At 39.9% G+C, this 16255-nt stretch overlaps 1 protein-coding gene across 2 annotated transcripts in view; it reads right to left on the bottom strand.

Annotated features, from left to right (window-relative positions):
• The window catches only part of Zzef1 (zinc finger ZZ-type and EF-hand domain containing 1), a 115758-nt gene that overhangs the window by 35354 nt on the left and 64149 nt on the right, over window positions 1-16255 (bottom strand). Inside the window, exons 28-37 of one of the 2 annotated variants that reach the window (XM_071603310.1) lie at window positions 15107-15200; window positions 13906-14368; window positions 12822-12986; window positions 8646-8765; window positions 7865-8026; window positions 5946-6075; window positions 3972-4110; window positions 1982-2147; window positions 1838-1876; window positions 472-734 (exon numbers count right to left, since the gene is read on the bottom strand). In XM_071603310.1, coding sequence (XP_071459411.1) covers window positions 472-734; window positions 1838-1876; window positions 1982-2147; window positions 3972-4110; window positions 5946-6075; window positions 7865-8026; window positions 8646-8765; window positions 12822-12986; window positions 13906-14368; window positions 15107-15200 — 1741 coding nt within the window. The remainder of the gene's footprint in view (window positions 1-471; window positions 735-1837; window positions 1877-1981; window positions 2148-3971; window positions 4111-5945; window positions 6076-7864; window positions 8027-8645; window positions 8766-12821; window positions 12987-13905; window positions 14369-15106; window positions 15201-16255) is intronic. The other variant, XM_027922614.3, reaches the window with a different exon arrangement.

Below are 16255 nucleotides of genomic sequence, written 5' to 3'. Positions count from 1 at the left end.
GCTGGCTTTGAACTCGCAATCCTCCTGTCTCAGTCTCCCAAGCTGCTGAGATTATAGGCGTGCGCCACCGTGCCCAGCTAAATATTTACTTTATTCCTAACATCCTTGGTGAAGTCAGATCAACTATTTTACTTATAAATATCTCTCATCTAGAATAGTTACATGGAAATAGATTTGTACTTCATGTTAAAAATAATCTAGACTTCCTCATGAAATTTAGTAGATCAAAATACTAAATAATCCAATTACAGTTTAATAATTAGAGTTTTAATTATTAATACTTTCTTATATCTTCATGTAAATATTTTAGAGAAACTAAATGCCACTTGAATGCTATCATTTCTCTCAACTGAATCTGTGGACTTGAGTACCACACCAGGTGAGCCCCTCGTGTGGAATACTGGACTCTTCTACCTCTGGGTCGAGCAGTCTGAGGGTTGGTCCTGGTTTCTGGGCATGATGAATAGTCACCTTTCCCCTGGTGAGCCTTCATCAGACAGTCGCCGACAAGCTGCATGCACTGGCTCCGCAGGATGATGGCATTGCTGTGGGCCTGGGGGTCCAGTCTCTCCCCATCTACAACCTCTGTGCTGGCCAGGTGTGCACTATAGAGAGCCAGGGCGGCAAAGAGCAGCCAGGAGTAGTTGTGGATGTAAGGCTGGATGAGCCTCTGCCGGTCACTGATCCGAATGGTCACCATGGGGTGGGCTGTGATGCTGTGGGTAGGCAAATGGCTGTAAAGGCAAGACATATGTAAGGCCTATAGAGTTTATGAAGCTCCAAAGAGAGGCCCAGGGCATGTGTTTAGTTGCTTCTGGGATTAGTCACCTCTAGGCTGTAGTTATTCAAAGGTTAAAGACAAGAAAAATGAACAAACACAAACATAGAACATAACATTACATTACAGAATTTTGCAATTTTTTGGGTGGGATATCAGGGATTAAACCCAGTGGCACTTAAGCACTGAGCCACATCCCTAGCCCTTTTTTTTTTTTTTTTTAGAGAGAGAAATTTTTTTTTAATATTTATTTTCGGCGGACACAACATCTTTGTTTGTATGTGGTGCTGAGGATCGAACCCGGGCCACCCGCATGCCAGGCGAGCGCACTACTGCCTGAGCCACATCCCCAGCCCCCTATTTTTTTTTTTTTTTTTTTGAGACAGGATTTTAGTAAATTGCAAAGGGCCTCTCTAAAATTGCTTCAAACCATGATCTTCCTGAGCTGCTGGGATTACAGGCATGTGCCACCACACCTGGCTCAGGATTTCATAATCTTTAGAGAACTGCCTGTGGAAAACAGGCTAAGAAGTCCCTTTTGTGAATTTTGCAAGGCATGGTGTTTTGGTAATGTGAGAAAACACTTATAATCTTTAGACAAAGTACATGGGAAAGAAGTTATTTAAGGTCTCAAATTTGCTTCAAGATGTTTTTATAAAGAAAAAAAAAAGAAATAAACTAAACACATATAACAAAATCTTCCTAATTGCTGAATCTGGGCAATGGGTATAGGAAAACTCACTGCACTACTTTAGGGTATGTTTGAAATTTTCTGTAATAAAAACCTTATTTAGCCTGGTGTGGTGGCACACTCCTGTAATCCCAGTAACTTGGGAGGCTGAGGCAGAGGATCATAAGTTCAAGGCCAGCTTCAGCAACTTGATGAGGCCCTCAGCAACCTGGCGGGGCCCTAAGCAATTTTCTAAGACTCTGTCTCAAACTGAAAAATAAAAAGGGTTGAGGATGTAGCTCATTGGTTCAGTGCCCCTGCAATTCAATCCCTAGTACCACAAAATAAAAGGAGGGCTGTGGGGTATAGTTCCATGGTAGAGCACTTGCCTAGCATGTGTGAGGCCCTGGGTTTGATCCCTAGTACCACTGAAAAAAAAAAAGAAAGAAAAAGAAAACAATAAGAAGCCCTCTCTTTAAGTGAAGAAATAAATAAAGAAAAGGTTACATGGCTCTAAGTCACCTGAGACCTACCCATAGGAATATTTCTTTGCGGCATAGCATCCATAGCAAAGATCAAAGTCATCACACACATTGCAATTCATTCTCCGGCCTATAATCAAACCCTGGCAGTTGTCACAGGTAAATTCCATGTTGACCATTTCATGGTCATCTCCATGGCCCTCAGGCTTCACTCCACCTGGAGAAAAACAGGAGTATTAGGTGGATAGGGCACAGGGCTCCCAGAAGTTCTAACAAACCAGTCTCAGTACTAGAATTGCTCCCAATTTACTGTTCAGGAAGGTAGGAGCTGCAGGCATCCTTTGGAGACCAGGACACTCTGCCCCAGTGGCTCTGAGCATGTGAATGACAATACCAGTACAGAATTGCTCAGCAATGTTGACCCTGCTTCTCCAGTGCCACAGTCTGATTAAATAAATTACCAATTCCCATCATGAATGTTGTTTGGCAGAATCAAATCTATGCCAATTTGTGAGCTGTCTCCCATGACTCTCCTCTGACAAATATGAAGAATCTGTAGGTATGTTCCTCAGCAAACACTAAGGAATGATCAAGTATTTGCTCTTACTTTTTCATTCTAGAACCACAGATGTAAACAGACTTCATAACTTCAGATCTAGAGAGTAGAGATTTAGATGATAGACGTGAAAAGTACTGGCTAGTCACGTGTGGTGGTGCACGTCTGCAATCTCAGCTACCTGGGAGGCCTCAGCCTCTGAGGCAGAGGATAACAAGTTCCAGGCCAGCCTAAACAACTTAGCAAAACCCTGTGCCAAAAACCAAACACATTTTTAAAAGGGCTAGGGATATAGTTCAGCGGTAGAGTGCCCTAGGGTTCAATCCCCAGAACTTCAAAAAAAGGGAGATTGGTTGCTCTGCTCTCTTCCTATTCCAAGTCCAGCAGGACTCTAAGTCCTGATGTAGATTCTGCTTAATACTCCTCATATTTGACCACTTCTGTTCTCGCTGCCACCAACCAGGTTCAGGCTCTAATACTCTTGTAACCACTGACTTCTAAAGGATACTCTCACACAGACAGAACTGTTTTCTCTATATATCTCTGATCATGTTAATATTATGCTTAGTAAACCTTCCCTATTATCTGTAAACTATTCAAATTTCTTAGCCTGGTATCTTGGGGTCCCACCTGTCCTAATCTATCACTTGGTTGGACAGACACTCAAATGTGTCCATCTAAACTCACTGCAGGCATTCACTCCTCTCCTCCTGGGCTTATTCTATCCTTGATGGTGACCCCATCTTTAGAATTTTCTTTGACTCATCTAGTTCTTTTCTTCAAAGACCAAGTCTCATTCTACTTCTTCCACAAGCCTTTCCTACAGCAACACCATGGCTACTTCTTAACTTTTCCAGAAGAAATCTATACTACTCAATGATAACTCAGCATATACACCCTTGTATTGGAATAGACATCTGTGGATACAGTCAGTCTCCTGGCTAGATTATAAATGTTTCCAGAACAGGAGCTGTATCTAACCATGTATACACAGAGCAGTCCAATGTTCACTTCTGTTGATATGCTTTGCCTCACTCAGTACCTATGAGTTAAAGATTTTTTGAAGGTTTTCTTTGTGTGTGTGATTTGCTATTTGTAAATACTGCATGATTCAGAAGCAAAAACTATTTCCTGAGGTCTGGGGATGTAGCTCAGTGGTAGAGCACTTGCCTAGCATCGATGTGCCCTGAATTCAATCCCTAGTACCACAAAGAAAAAAAAAAAATTCCTGGAAACCCAACTAAACATATATCCATTGGTCCTGAGTATTTATTAAGTGCCCACCCAGCACAGTGGGAGATGAAAGGCTGTCATATAAGAGCAGTGGACCTGATCACTGAGCAGGGGAGATAGAGCCAGAGTCAGAGGATACCAATGGGCAGTATATCTATTTAGTAAAAGGAGGGTTTTAAAAGATGGCCAGATCACAGAAAATAGGAATAATTATGACTGTTGAATATGACATACTTAGTCTTTGAAATTTACCTAGGAAGCAAGTTTTGCACAGATCCATGTCACTGCACTGTAGACACCGGTAGCGATGCCAGGGAGCAATCTCATCACACCCATCACAAGAGATGTCCACATTTAGCAGATCACAGTAGCGAGCAATAAACATGTGCATCTGTAAGGTGAAATAAACACAATTAACCATGAGACTTTCTAATGTGGCCACTATTCATTAACCAACTCATTCATTCAATAGGTACTCAAGATGACCCAGGCATTATATTAGGTGCTAGGATTTGAAGCTGAATAAACTAAGTGTCTAGTTGGGAAATCCTTTAAGCAAGCAGATGATGACCATCTGGGTGTGATATGTGCTTTCACATACAAATTTGGGAGGCTTACAGAACATAGAGAATGGCTATCAATGGGTATTAGGAGGGTCAAGGAAGGTTTTCCAAAGGAGATAAATTCCTCAGTTGAGACCTGAGGGAGAAAGAGGTACTAGCTGGGAGCGGGTAAATGTGGTTAGACATATCAGATAAAAGTAAAAGATATAGAAAGTTCTACAGGAAGCAAAAGATGGCAAGACAAGGGTTTATGAAATTGGCAATAACCCTTTATGTAGAATATAGAGAAGGCGGGGGAATAACCAGATGAAGTTGAAAGGTTAAACCACAAGGAACTTGAATGCTAGCCTAGGGAGCTATTGACTGTTTTTAAGTAGGAAAGTAATGGAATTAGATTTGAATGTTCTGAAAGTTCCCCTGATCGCTGAGTAAAACAAGGGATTGAAGAGGGCAAGACGAAAGCCAGGGAAAATGATGACAACAGAAGCTGTTCAAATGGACAGGTAATATGGCCTGGAACTGAGCAAGAAGTTGGGTAGGGGAAGGTGAGCAGACTTGAGAGGTATTCAAGAGGCAGAAGTGAGAAACCTTGGTGACTAACTTGATGTGGGGTTCAGTAAAAGGGAACGGCCAAGAATAGCATCCAAATATTTAGTTTGGGTTTTTGGCTGGATATTGGTAGTGTTCACAGACACAGGAAACACTGCAAAAGGTGCATTTTTTTTTAAGTGCTAAGAAACAAACTTTTGGCCAAATTATATTGTTATATTGTGTGCCTACACCAATATGTAACAACAAATCCCATCAATATGTACAACTACAATGCACCAACAACAAAAAAATGAGGAAATTAAAAAAAAAAACTTTAGGGAGATAGTAAAGGCACTGTTTCATAAGCAAGCAGATTGTTTACTGGAAATATTTGGAGGCTATAGTACAGTTTATCTTTAGGGCCTAGAAATGAAGGAACTAAATATGTAAGTCACATATAGTAGTAGATATGTAGTAGCAGAGGAAATATGCCCATCATTTGAGAAATACAGAATGGCTCCAAATAAGGTATTAACATAAAAGAGAGAAAAAGTCACAAGGCTCAATTGTGGGCCCAGAGAAAAATTCCAAGCACTGCAGAAGTGCCACATGAGCAAAGTGGTCAGTACAAGTAGGCACTCAAGCATAAAATACGAATGACTCTGAGGCAGCAGAAGCCTGGCACCTGTGGTAGCAACAAAGTTAACACCTAATGTGGAGATGGATGGATAGGCCACCTGAGCCAGGTGCCTTACTCATCTGCATCATGCAGTTCTGACTGCAGTATACAGATGGCTGCTTCCTCACTCATCAGACAACCCTCCCTGGTGCTTGCCTCCATGAAGAAAATGTGCTGCCCAAGGCCACAAGAACCCAGGTCATGTAACAATTCTATTTCTCACTGTAAATTAACGAATTGATACCTAACACAGTACATCAGCCTTGTAAGACACTCTTTTTTGAGTCTAGTTCTGTGGGAGGGGGCCACTGACAGTCACATCAGCATGCAGAGCCTCTCAGGTTAATACCAGATGTGAAGGTCCAGAATGCCCTCTCAGGAGAAATCCTGCCAGCAGGCCCAAAGCACACCCTCCTCTCCAAACTCCAGATCACTCTAATTGGGAGGTCTTACTTTCCTCTGCTTCTCTGGATCCTCCTGGGCTATTTTTTCATACCAGGCCTCAAACATGCCATCTTGACACTCATCCATCCACTCTGAGTTCTGCTTGGCATCAGCAAGCTCATCTTCTTCACTCCACTGGCTAAAAGGAGGGCCAAAAAGAGAAAAAAAAAAGCATAAAAAAAACAAACAACAACAACAAAAAACCGAGATGGGGGGAGGGAGAGGAAGGGAGGAGAGAAGAAGAAGAGGGAGCATGCATCTCTGGATATCCAAGGAAAGCGCTAGTTAGCAGACTCCATGACTTATGGGTCTAATAGAGTGGGCAATTTTAAACATTTTAAGAGAAAAGTCAATTACTTTTAAAAACTGCAGGGTTTGTCTACTATTTGCTAGATATATGCTAATAAAAATGGAGAAGCCCCTTTCAGAGTAGATTACCCTGGGTGAGGTGAACCAATCATGTGCCAGGCTCTTGGGCCAAAACAGTGATTAAAAAAAAAAAAAAAAAAAAAAGTTCTATATGGACATGCTTAGAACATCCTAGTGGAATCAGCACAAAAAGGGAGTCAGGACATATGACTTCGGCTCCACCACTAGCTGCTACAAAGCCTTGATACATTCGAGTAGGCCCTCTGTATCTGTGGGTTCTATAGCCCAGAGTTCCATGTCCCTAGATTCAACCATCATTGAATCAAAAATTAGAAAAAAAAAAAATTGTGTCTGTTCTGAATCAGTTTTTTCTTGTCATTATTCCCTAAACAATGTGTAACATCGTGTAACAATGTATAAATAGCTATAGCAATGTAATAGCTATTTAACTTAATAGCTATTTAGGTATCATTTATATTATATTGGATATTATAAGTAATTTAGAAATAATTCGAAGTATATGGGAGGATGTGGGTAGTTTATATTTTATATAAGGGACTTGGGTATCTGCAGATTTTGTTATTGGTGAGGGGTCCTGGAACCAATCTCTTAAGGATACTGAGGAAGACTGTATTTTGCCCTTGTCCTGTCTCCTCATTTTAAATAAAGGATTTCAGGTAGATAATCTCATGGGCAGGTTCCTTTTAGATTCAAAACTATAAATTTCCATCATTTCAGTTTACAGTTTGTTTTAGCAACAAGTATTTTAAACACAAAATGATTTGCTTGATAGCAAATGCAAAATGTTCCAACCAACAAATAAATATACATTCATTCACGTATCCCACCAAAACGATTTTAGGTCTACTCTTCATAGCTTTGGGCTAGTGCCAGGAAGGATTGGTGTGAGGGGTGTGACCTACCCCTAAAGACTGTATCATGTAGATGCAGACAAAGCTTGAAATAATGGCAGACTGACAGAAGATGAAACCACATGTTGATGCCCACCCAGCATTGTGTTCCCTTTCTCTGCCCTCATTGCTCTCTGGCAGCAGATCAAGGCTGTGTCTTCTTTTCTCAGAATATCTCTCCTGAGAGTAAAAATTGCCTCACTGATTTATTTCTTCCTCATTCTCCCCTCTTGAAGCCTGCTCCCTCCGACTCTATTTTCTTCTTTCTTTTCACACACACAAGTAGATAATGGTAAGTGTACCTGGACTTTGAAGAGACATTCGTCAAAAATGGAATGAAAAAAAAAAAAAAACTTGCAAATTATTTTTTCTTATAAGGTAAGTCCTTATATAAGTCCCTATATTTATTAGAATATAGTGGCTAATATAGAGGCTGATTGTGTTATCATCTTATCTCTAAAGATGAGGAAACTGAGGCACAGAGGGATTAAATAACTTGCCCACAGTCACCCAGCCAGTGTGTGGCAAAGCCAGGATCTATATTACACAGACTCTTGCTTTGGAGCCCATGCCCTTCACCCTTATGCTATGATCCCTGTATCTTATCATCTACTTTAGGAATTGCGGAATACAGGACCGTGTTCTTACCTGATCACACTGTCATGGACACTTATATTTTCCTGTGACATTTTCATGAGGAGATCTGGTAACTGAATGTCAACGAAGAAGGCAAGGTCACTGGGTTCCCAGCCCATATCCAACAGATGAAGCAGGGCTGTCTGAACACAGGATAAGGCAGGCAGCAGGGATCTAAGGAGGCCACAGAAGTGACAGTTAACAGAGCTGTCCATAACCAACATAGACAACAGGGGCAATGCAAGTCAGTATCTTATCTGTAATAGGAAAGCAGAAACACTCATATTCCATACAAACGTCTTCCAAAGACTAAGCAAAAGAAGACTGAAAGGTGTAAGGTAAGTTCTCCATTCTGCCAGGACTACTACAGGGCCTTCTTTACAGTAGAGGCTGAGCAGTAAAGGTCAGCAAATTGGGCCACCCCAAACTAGCTAAAGTTATGCAATTTAGATTTACAGAAGAGACATATGACTTAAGGTTTATATCTAAACCACTTAGTAAGGAGGATACTGAAAAATAGTTTTATACTCAAGTTTTAAAACTACAAATAATACATCAAAAACTAAAAATAATAGGTTATAAAACTCCTAGATAAAACAAAACTCATACTTAATGTACATATCAAACAGAAAAAAGACTAGCAAAAAATATACTAATAAATTAACATTAATGAATAGTTCTAAATGATAAGATTAGAGGCTATTTTTATCTTATCCTTTCTTTTCAACTTATTTTCAACTTTGCAGAAAAAAATACATTTTTTTCCTCTAGAAGTTAAAAAGTCATCCAGTACCTGTCATTTATGCTATTAAATCCTTTAATTGCTTTGACCAAAAACATAACAAGTTGATAGTAAGTGTCTCGAATTTCTTTGTGTAGATCAGCACCACAGCCTTCCAAGTGTCCAAAGTAACTAGAAAGAAAGGAAACCATGGACTTAATTGCCAAGACAGCTTTTATTTAATAATCCTATTCCTTACATGAAAGAGCCCAGAAGCAGCAAGCTGAACAAAGTGGTGCTGAAACTTAAATGATAACAGGAGTAATAATTTTAGAAAGTAATGGAGAAAACAGCAAGTGAGTCAAATTGACCAGGTCAAGAGCTACCTCACAGAAGTTTGGAGATGATTAACTATTCATCTTTCTTTTATTTTATTAATAAAAAAACCATGCCTCCCCCACACTCCTTGAGTGCCAGATACTTTGTTAAGTATTTTTCACAAATTATCTCATTTAATAATCTCCACATAATCATGCCCACCCTTCTGCCTCCCTTGATGACTTTAGTACTAAGGTCACTGGCTTTTCTACCTTCATCCTTTTTATCTTAGTGACTTCAACATCCCTAGGAGTGATACCACTATTCCTTTTTCTCTCAAACTCTCTGCCACCTTCATTGCCAAGGATCTTCTCTTCCATGCCCTTAGCCATCCCAAGTTGATGGTCATTTCCTTGACACTGTCATCAAATGATGGCTGACTTCAGAGCATGCAACTCTGCCTACAACCTCTCATCCTGCTGTCTTACTGTGGACTCTCACACAATCTCTTCTTCAATTCCAAATGAGCCCTGGCCCATGCCAACTCTCTGGCTTCCTTCTACTTCCATCTGCTTGCTGAGAAATTTTATACTTGTATCAAAACTGCTGTATGTAGCTAGGTCACATAAACAAGTGGACCAGTGTCACTTTAAATTCATGACTGTAATTCTCAAATAAGCACTTAGAAATATTATAAGGCAGTCTCATAGACTGATTTTCTCAATTTTCATATCATCTAGAACCTTCTTGCTTCTCCTTAAACAGCCTTCTCAACCCTCCATTTTTTGATGACTATCCTCACATTTTACTTTAAAAAAACATAAGTGATCAAAGGAAATCCCTCATCTTTGTACCACCAATTTAGCAACCAACTTGCATCTGCACTGAACTGTCTGTCTATCCTGTTTCTTTCTGCTATCACAAAGCTACCCTGATTCTGTGCAAAGCCAAATTCAACTCCACAGCTGCTACTGCAGACTATCCCCACTTCCCCTACATTGGCTTCCCCTCCTGCTGATTCATTCCCATCAATATTCAAAAGCATTCTAACACCTCAGTGGCAATGCTGGGAGTGTAGCTCATGGTAGAGCATGTGCTCAATCCCCAGCACCACAAAAAATCAAAACAAAATAAAATCCTTAGTTGTCCCACATCCCCCCTTCTATGCTCCCTTCTAAGTTCAAAATTTTTGAACTAATTGTCTTTAGTCTGTTTTTGCCTCATATCACCCCCATTCTCTTTCAATCCAGTCCAACTGGGCTTTCAGCCCCCTGGGTCCACCAGGATTTTTGCCAAATACAGTGTGTTTTTATCTCACTTCTTGCACCAGCATTTGACACAGCTGACCATTCTTTCTTTTTTTTTTTTTTTTTTTTAATGTCAATGGACCTTTATTTTTAAAATTTATTTATTTATATGCAGTGCTGAGAATCAAACCCAGTGCCTCAACACATGCTAGGCAAGAGCTCTACCACTAAGCTACAACCCCAGCCCTACAGTTGACCATTCTTGTCTTTGGAGAAACATTCTTCTCTTGGCATCTATGGCACCACCATCCCTAAGTTTCTAATATATCTCAAGGGCCCTTTTGATAACATTAGCTGCCTCCTCTTCCTCTGTTTGATTTCTAAATAAAGATTCCTATATAAAGGCTCAATCCTGGGCTCCTTATTGTCTTTCTCTGCCCTCTTTCTAGGTCTCATCTGGTCTCTTGGTTTTAAAAACCATCTATAGCAGATGACAATTGAATTCTATCCCTCCCTCATCCTGACTTTTTTCCAGGACTTCTGACTCTAATCTCGGTCTTCCCGATATCATCTGGATATCAAAGAAGTGGTTCAAACAACATGGTCAAAACAAAACTTTTTATTCTTGCCCTATCCATTTCTTTCATATTCTCTTCCTCTGTAAAATACATCACCATGCACCTGGTTGCTCCGGGAGAAATCCTAAGAGTTTCTTTTCCCGTGATTCCTACCTTTCATTCACCCTTTCTGTCTAACCTACAGATAAGTCTGACAATTCCACCTCCAAAATCTATCCTGAAGGTCGTCCTTTTTCTCTATTTCTAGCAGCACTCCATAGTTCAAACCATCACCATTCCTTGTCTGCTTAGGACACAATAGTGTCCTATAATAACTACTATATCCTAACTGCTTTTCTTATTTCCACTCTTTTCACACAGTGGCTAGAGGTATCTTTTATAAATCAAAGTGTGCTTCTCCTGGGCTTCAAAATCTTCAATGGTTTTTTCCATCTATAACTCAGTATAAAATTCACACATCTTGGTGTGATCAGAGTCCTGCCTAACTTTCTGACCTTGCCTTACGCCATTTCCCCTTTCACTCAGCCATGCTGTTATGTGGATTAATTCCTAGAACCTTTGTACTGTTCCTTCTACATCTTTCTCCTGACCTCAGCTGGTGAATCATCTTTTGGTTTACATGTCGTCTCCTCAGTCTGCTTTAACCTGACTACCCAAAGTGCGTAACTCTGTATTAAATCACCACATAGCAATATCACTATCTGATTCTTTATTTTTGTTTTCAATCCTCCTGGTCCTGGGGATTGAACTCAGGGCCTCACACATGCTAAGCAAATGCTCCACCACTGAACTATATTCCCAGATCATTCTATTATTATTATTATTATTATTATTATTTTGGTACCAGGGATTGAACCCAGGGGTGCTTAACCATTGAGCTACACCTCCAGCCTTTTTTAAATATATTTAAAAAAAAAAATTTTTAAAGATTTTTTAAATATGGACACAATATCTTTATTTATTTTTATGTGGTGCTGAGGATCGAACCCAGCACCTTGCATGTGCTAGGCGGCTGAGCCCTCTACCGCTGAGCCACAATCCCAGCCCCCTTTTTTTAAAAAAAAATTTTAATATTTATTTTTTAGTTGTAGTTGAACACAATACCTTTATTTTATTTATTTATTTTTCTGTGGTGCTGAGGATTGAATCCAGGGCCTCGCACATGCTAAGTGAGCATTCTACCGCTGAGCCACAACCCCAGTCCTCTTTTTTATATTTTATTTAGAAACAGAGTTTTATTGAGTTGCTTAGGGCCTCGCTAAGTTGCTTAGGCTGGCTAGAACTTGCTGCCTCAGCTTCCCATGCTGCTGGGATTACAGGCGTGCGCCACTGCACCTGGCCCTTTTATTTTATTTTGAGAAAGAGACTCTTGTGAAGTTGCTCAAGCTGGCATCAAACTTATAATCCTTCTGCTTCAGACTCTTGAGTAGCTGGGATTACAGGTGAGTGCCACTGTACCTGGCATTATATGTATATACATATATATTTAGTTATAATTGGAAACAATACCTTAATTTTATTTATTGTTTTTATGTGGTGCTAAGGATCGAACCCAGTGCCTTGCACATGCTAGGTGAGCACTCTATTGCTGAACCACAACCCCAGCGCCCCTGGCATGATATTTATTTATTTATTTATTTTAAATGCTCTCTCTTGCTCTTTAGTAGAGAATAAGCTCCATTAGAACCTTGTCTGCCTTGCCCATTATTATATACAATGCTTAGAGGGGTAGACACTCAAAAAATTATTTATCAAGCAAAGGCTAGAACCACCTTGAGAGATAGGTTAATATCATTACTGTAAATGAGCATTATATTTAGCTCAAAGCTGCCAGGGGCTGAATGACTGTATGGATACACAAGGAATACAATTCTGACTCTAATAAAATAAAGGTGGTAAGTCATCAGGAAGATTGAACATGGTTGTTCCTGGTACTTTCTAAAATGATATAACCCATTTTTCCTTAGAATGAGAAAATAAATTCAGCAAAAATATAACTTAAGACTCCTAAATAGAAATGACAGTTATTCATTAGAGAAGACAATTAGGACTTCTTTACAATGACCGCTGCTTGGTCTCCTTGCAGATTCAGCATTTGTACTTACTTGGTAAAATCTTTCTGACAGGTCAGGAGTTCCAACAGGAAAAGTATATATGGTGGATGGAAGCAGTGAGGCTGCCCAAGAGACTCTGTACAGTACTGAATTATCCTCAGGACTTCCAGGATGCTCTGGGCTTGGGCTTTCCTCAAGGAAAGAACCTTTACAACACTAGAGAAAGAATTCAAGTCAGGAATGCCCAGAAAACTCCTGAACTGGGGTGGAAAGAAAATGTATCCCCCACCCAAGTTCTGAAGCCATTTGAATGAAAAGGAGAGACTATTGTGAGGATTAGAAATAACATGCATGAACAGTATCAATATCTGTTTGCTATGTTAGGTCATCACTCAGCATTACAAATTAGTACACATTAACTGCAGAAACCCAACAACTCTATTTTTTTAGTACCAAGGATTAAATTCCGGGGCACTCAACCACTGAGTCATATCTCCAGCCCTATTTTGTACTTTATTTAGAGACAGGGTCTCATTGAGTTGCTTAGAGTGTCACCACTGCTGGGGCTGGCTTTTGAACTTGTGATCCTCCTGCCTCAGCCTTCCGAATAGCTGGAATTACAGGTGAGCGCCACCATGCTCAGCCCAACAACTTACTTTTAAAATTAAATAATTCAAAAGGAACTCTAACGTCTTTACTTCCCTGAAGAGACAAAGCTTTCATTCTTAGCATAAGAAATTCCTCACTAACTTCAAACCCATCATACTTTCAAAGAGGTAGGTCTATGGCAAGTAATTTTGTCAGAAAACATTAAATTCTAAATTTCCCCCAGGGTTAAAATAAGACAAAATTTTAAGTGGCAGCTACCAAAAGAAATGCTTCATCTTTTTTTTTTTTTAAATCCTAATGATACATTGCTGGGCTACATTTTACAAATAGTATAATGTCCAAGTTTTAAGTGAAAAAAAAAATACTCATAAAGAAAAAAATTAAAAATTTTTCTTGAATATTCAAAATAAGACTTGGTTTATCCTAAATATTATCTGTTCTTTTTAACATGAACTTTAAGCCTTTGACTATACTGGGTACCTGTGTCTTGAAAAGACAGAATACTAGGAAGGAATGATTGGCTCACCTCTCATGAGAGATTGACTGATCTTTAATGAAGTCCATGACATCCTTTAAAACTGGGTATTTCTCTTTCACTGTGGGCACTGGTCTGGCCTCCTCCATGGATCTGAAGGAGAGCAGCCGGAGTCGCCCTCGAGTGAAGGGGGGCCGCCGGGTAGGTGTGGAAGGTGATGAGGGCTCTTCAGCTGTAGAAGGTTCTGCAGTGGGAGGGCCACTGCTGGGTGGCAACTTTGGTGGGATCTCCAAGCCAGGACTCTTGTCTCCTACAGTTGGGGCTGCTGTTTCAGTGGGTGACGCTGAGGCTTGGAAATGCTCTTCGACCACAGAGCTTGTCCTCTGGCGCCTGTCAAGTGGCTGGAGATGATCAGTTTCATCAGCAGTCACCACCTTGTCACTGCTTTCTTTTGAACTTTTAGCCATGGGCAAAAATTTTAGTAATAGAAGACTTTTCTGAATACACTCTTTTGCTAAATGAAACAAATAAAACAAGAATGGTAATGAACAAAAAATTAAAATTAAATATATTCCCTACTTTCAGAGAGAAAATAATCTATTTAAACTTTCTGATGTAGGGCAAGAAATACCTTCGTTAATACTGTGATATACACATGTACTGATGGAATAGAAACAAGTTTTATCTCCTTATATAAAACCAAGATCTTTCCAGGACTATATTGGAATAGTTTCATGGTGAACATTTCAAACATATAGAGAACAGTGTAAGAACTTCTCAATATATCTATTATCCAGCTTTAGTAATTATTAACTCATAGCCAATCTTGTTTCCCCCACCCCCACTGGCTCCCATTCCCTGAATTATTTCCATGTACATCCTAGGGATCAGACTTTTTCACCTGTAAAAACTTCAGCATATTTGTTTTGTGCATATACAGTACTAGGGGTGGAACTCAGGGCCCTGCATGCTAGGCAATATTTCATTTTCATACAGGGTCTCACAAAGTTGCTGAGGCTGACAAGGCAAGTAATCAGAAAGATGTTCCACTTTAGAGCATGTCAATAAATACTTATTCCTCTCTGGCATTTTCTCCATTAGTGACAAGTATTAGGAAACAACATTTAGCAACTTTATTACTTTTGGTCTACGTGGCCTCAACTAGCGTAACCCGAAGGTAGGGTGCTGGTTCTCAAAGTTCTGAAAAGAAAACTGAAGGTCGGATGACCACAGCTGGCAGTGGCACACTCACCCAGGCTCTCTGGATTTGCCTCAGTCGCTTCCAAACTGTGTTTTTCTTCTGCCTCGCTCCCCAGGCTCATCAGGGACTTCTGCTTCATCTCTAACTGGGGAGAGGATTTGAGCCACATAATTAAGCTGTCCAGATAGGGTGTCAAGGGCAGTTACACTGAAGTACTTCAAAGGCACACAGCATTGAAGAGCACAGAGGACTTTACAGCTGTTATTCAGCTGCTGAGGACACAGGGCTGAGCTGTTTTTGTATGTTCTGAAAGTCTTCCAGGCTTTGAAATTGTCTAAAGGTATATCTGCAAAACTACCTTCTTTTCAAGTACGTGTTATTTAGGAGGATTTTATATACATGACTTTATTAGTTAAAAAAAAATCTAAAACATTAGTATAGGAGATGCCTATAGTTAAAGCTTACTAGTACAAAGAAGCTGAGGTCTAGAGAAATTAAGGGTCAAGCTTGGACCAAAAAAATTTCATTTTTGAGATGGGCTCTCACTATATTGCCCAGGCTAACCTCAAATCCTTGGACTCAACTGATCCTCCTGCCCCAGCCTCCTGAGTAGCTGGGATTACAAGTGTATGCCACCACATCTGACTTAGACAAAATTTGATCCATTCTATCTTGAATGAGAAGAAACCCCTAAGTGCTGCTGAGACTTCTAGGTAGAGAATGGTGATTTTAGTTATAGTCCAGGCAATGGTCACACCATGAGCCACAATGCTGAAAGCTAAGGTAGAAGGCCATGTGTGATGTATGAGGTGTCAAGGTACCAAAGAGAAGGTTGATATGTTGTTCAACTATGGACAGTCTGTTCTAGGCTAACCCAGGAGCATAACCTACAATGTGCCTTGTCAATTGCCAAATCCTTTTTACATAAATTGTCCATGGTGTCTGACTTTCCTAAATACTTCTTTCTTTAAACTTTACTATATTGCCTTGGTTTCTCTGTCAGCATACTCTTCTGAATCTCTTCCCACCATTCTGAAAACGATGCCTTTTAGTTTCTTATGTCAGATTCTGTTCACTTTGGTTTCTATCTATTCAGGATATATTGGGCACTAACCAATGTTCTAGTCACTGTGTATTCTGTCCAAGGCTGTCTGTTCCTAGATAAATTCATATTTAAAAACAAAACAAAATAAAGAACTT

Source organism: Marmota flaviventris, chromosome 17, assembly GCF_047511675.1.
Source record: "Marmota flaviventris isolate mMarFla1 chromosome 17, mMarFla1.hap1, whole genome shotgun sequence".
NCBI lineage: Eukaryota > Metazoa > Chordata > Mammalia > Rodentia > Sciuridae > Marmota > Marmota flaviventris.
The sequence above is the reverse complement of the archived record's forward strand: the minus strand, read 5'-3'. Positions and strand labels throughout refer to the sequence as shown.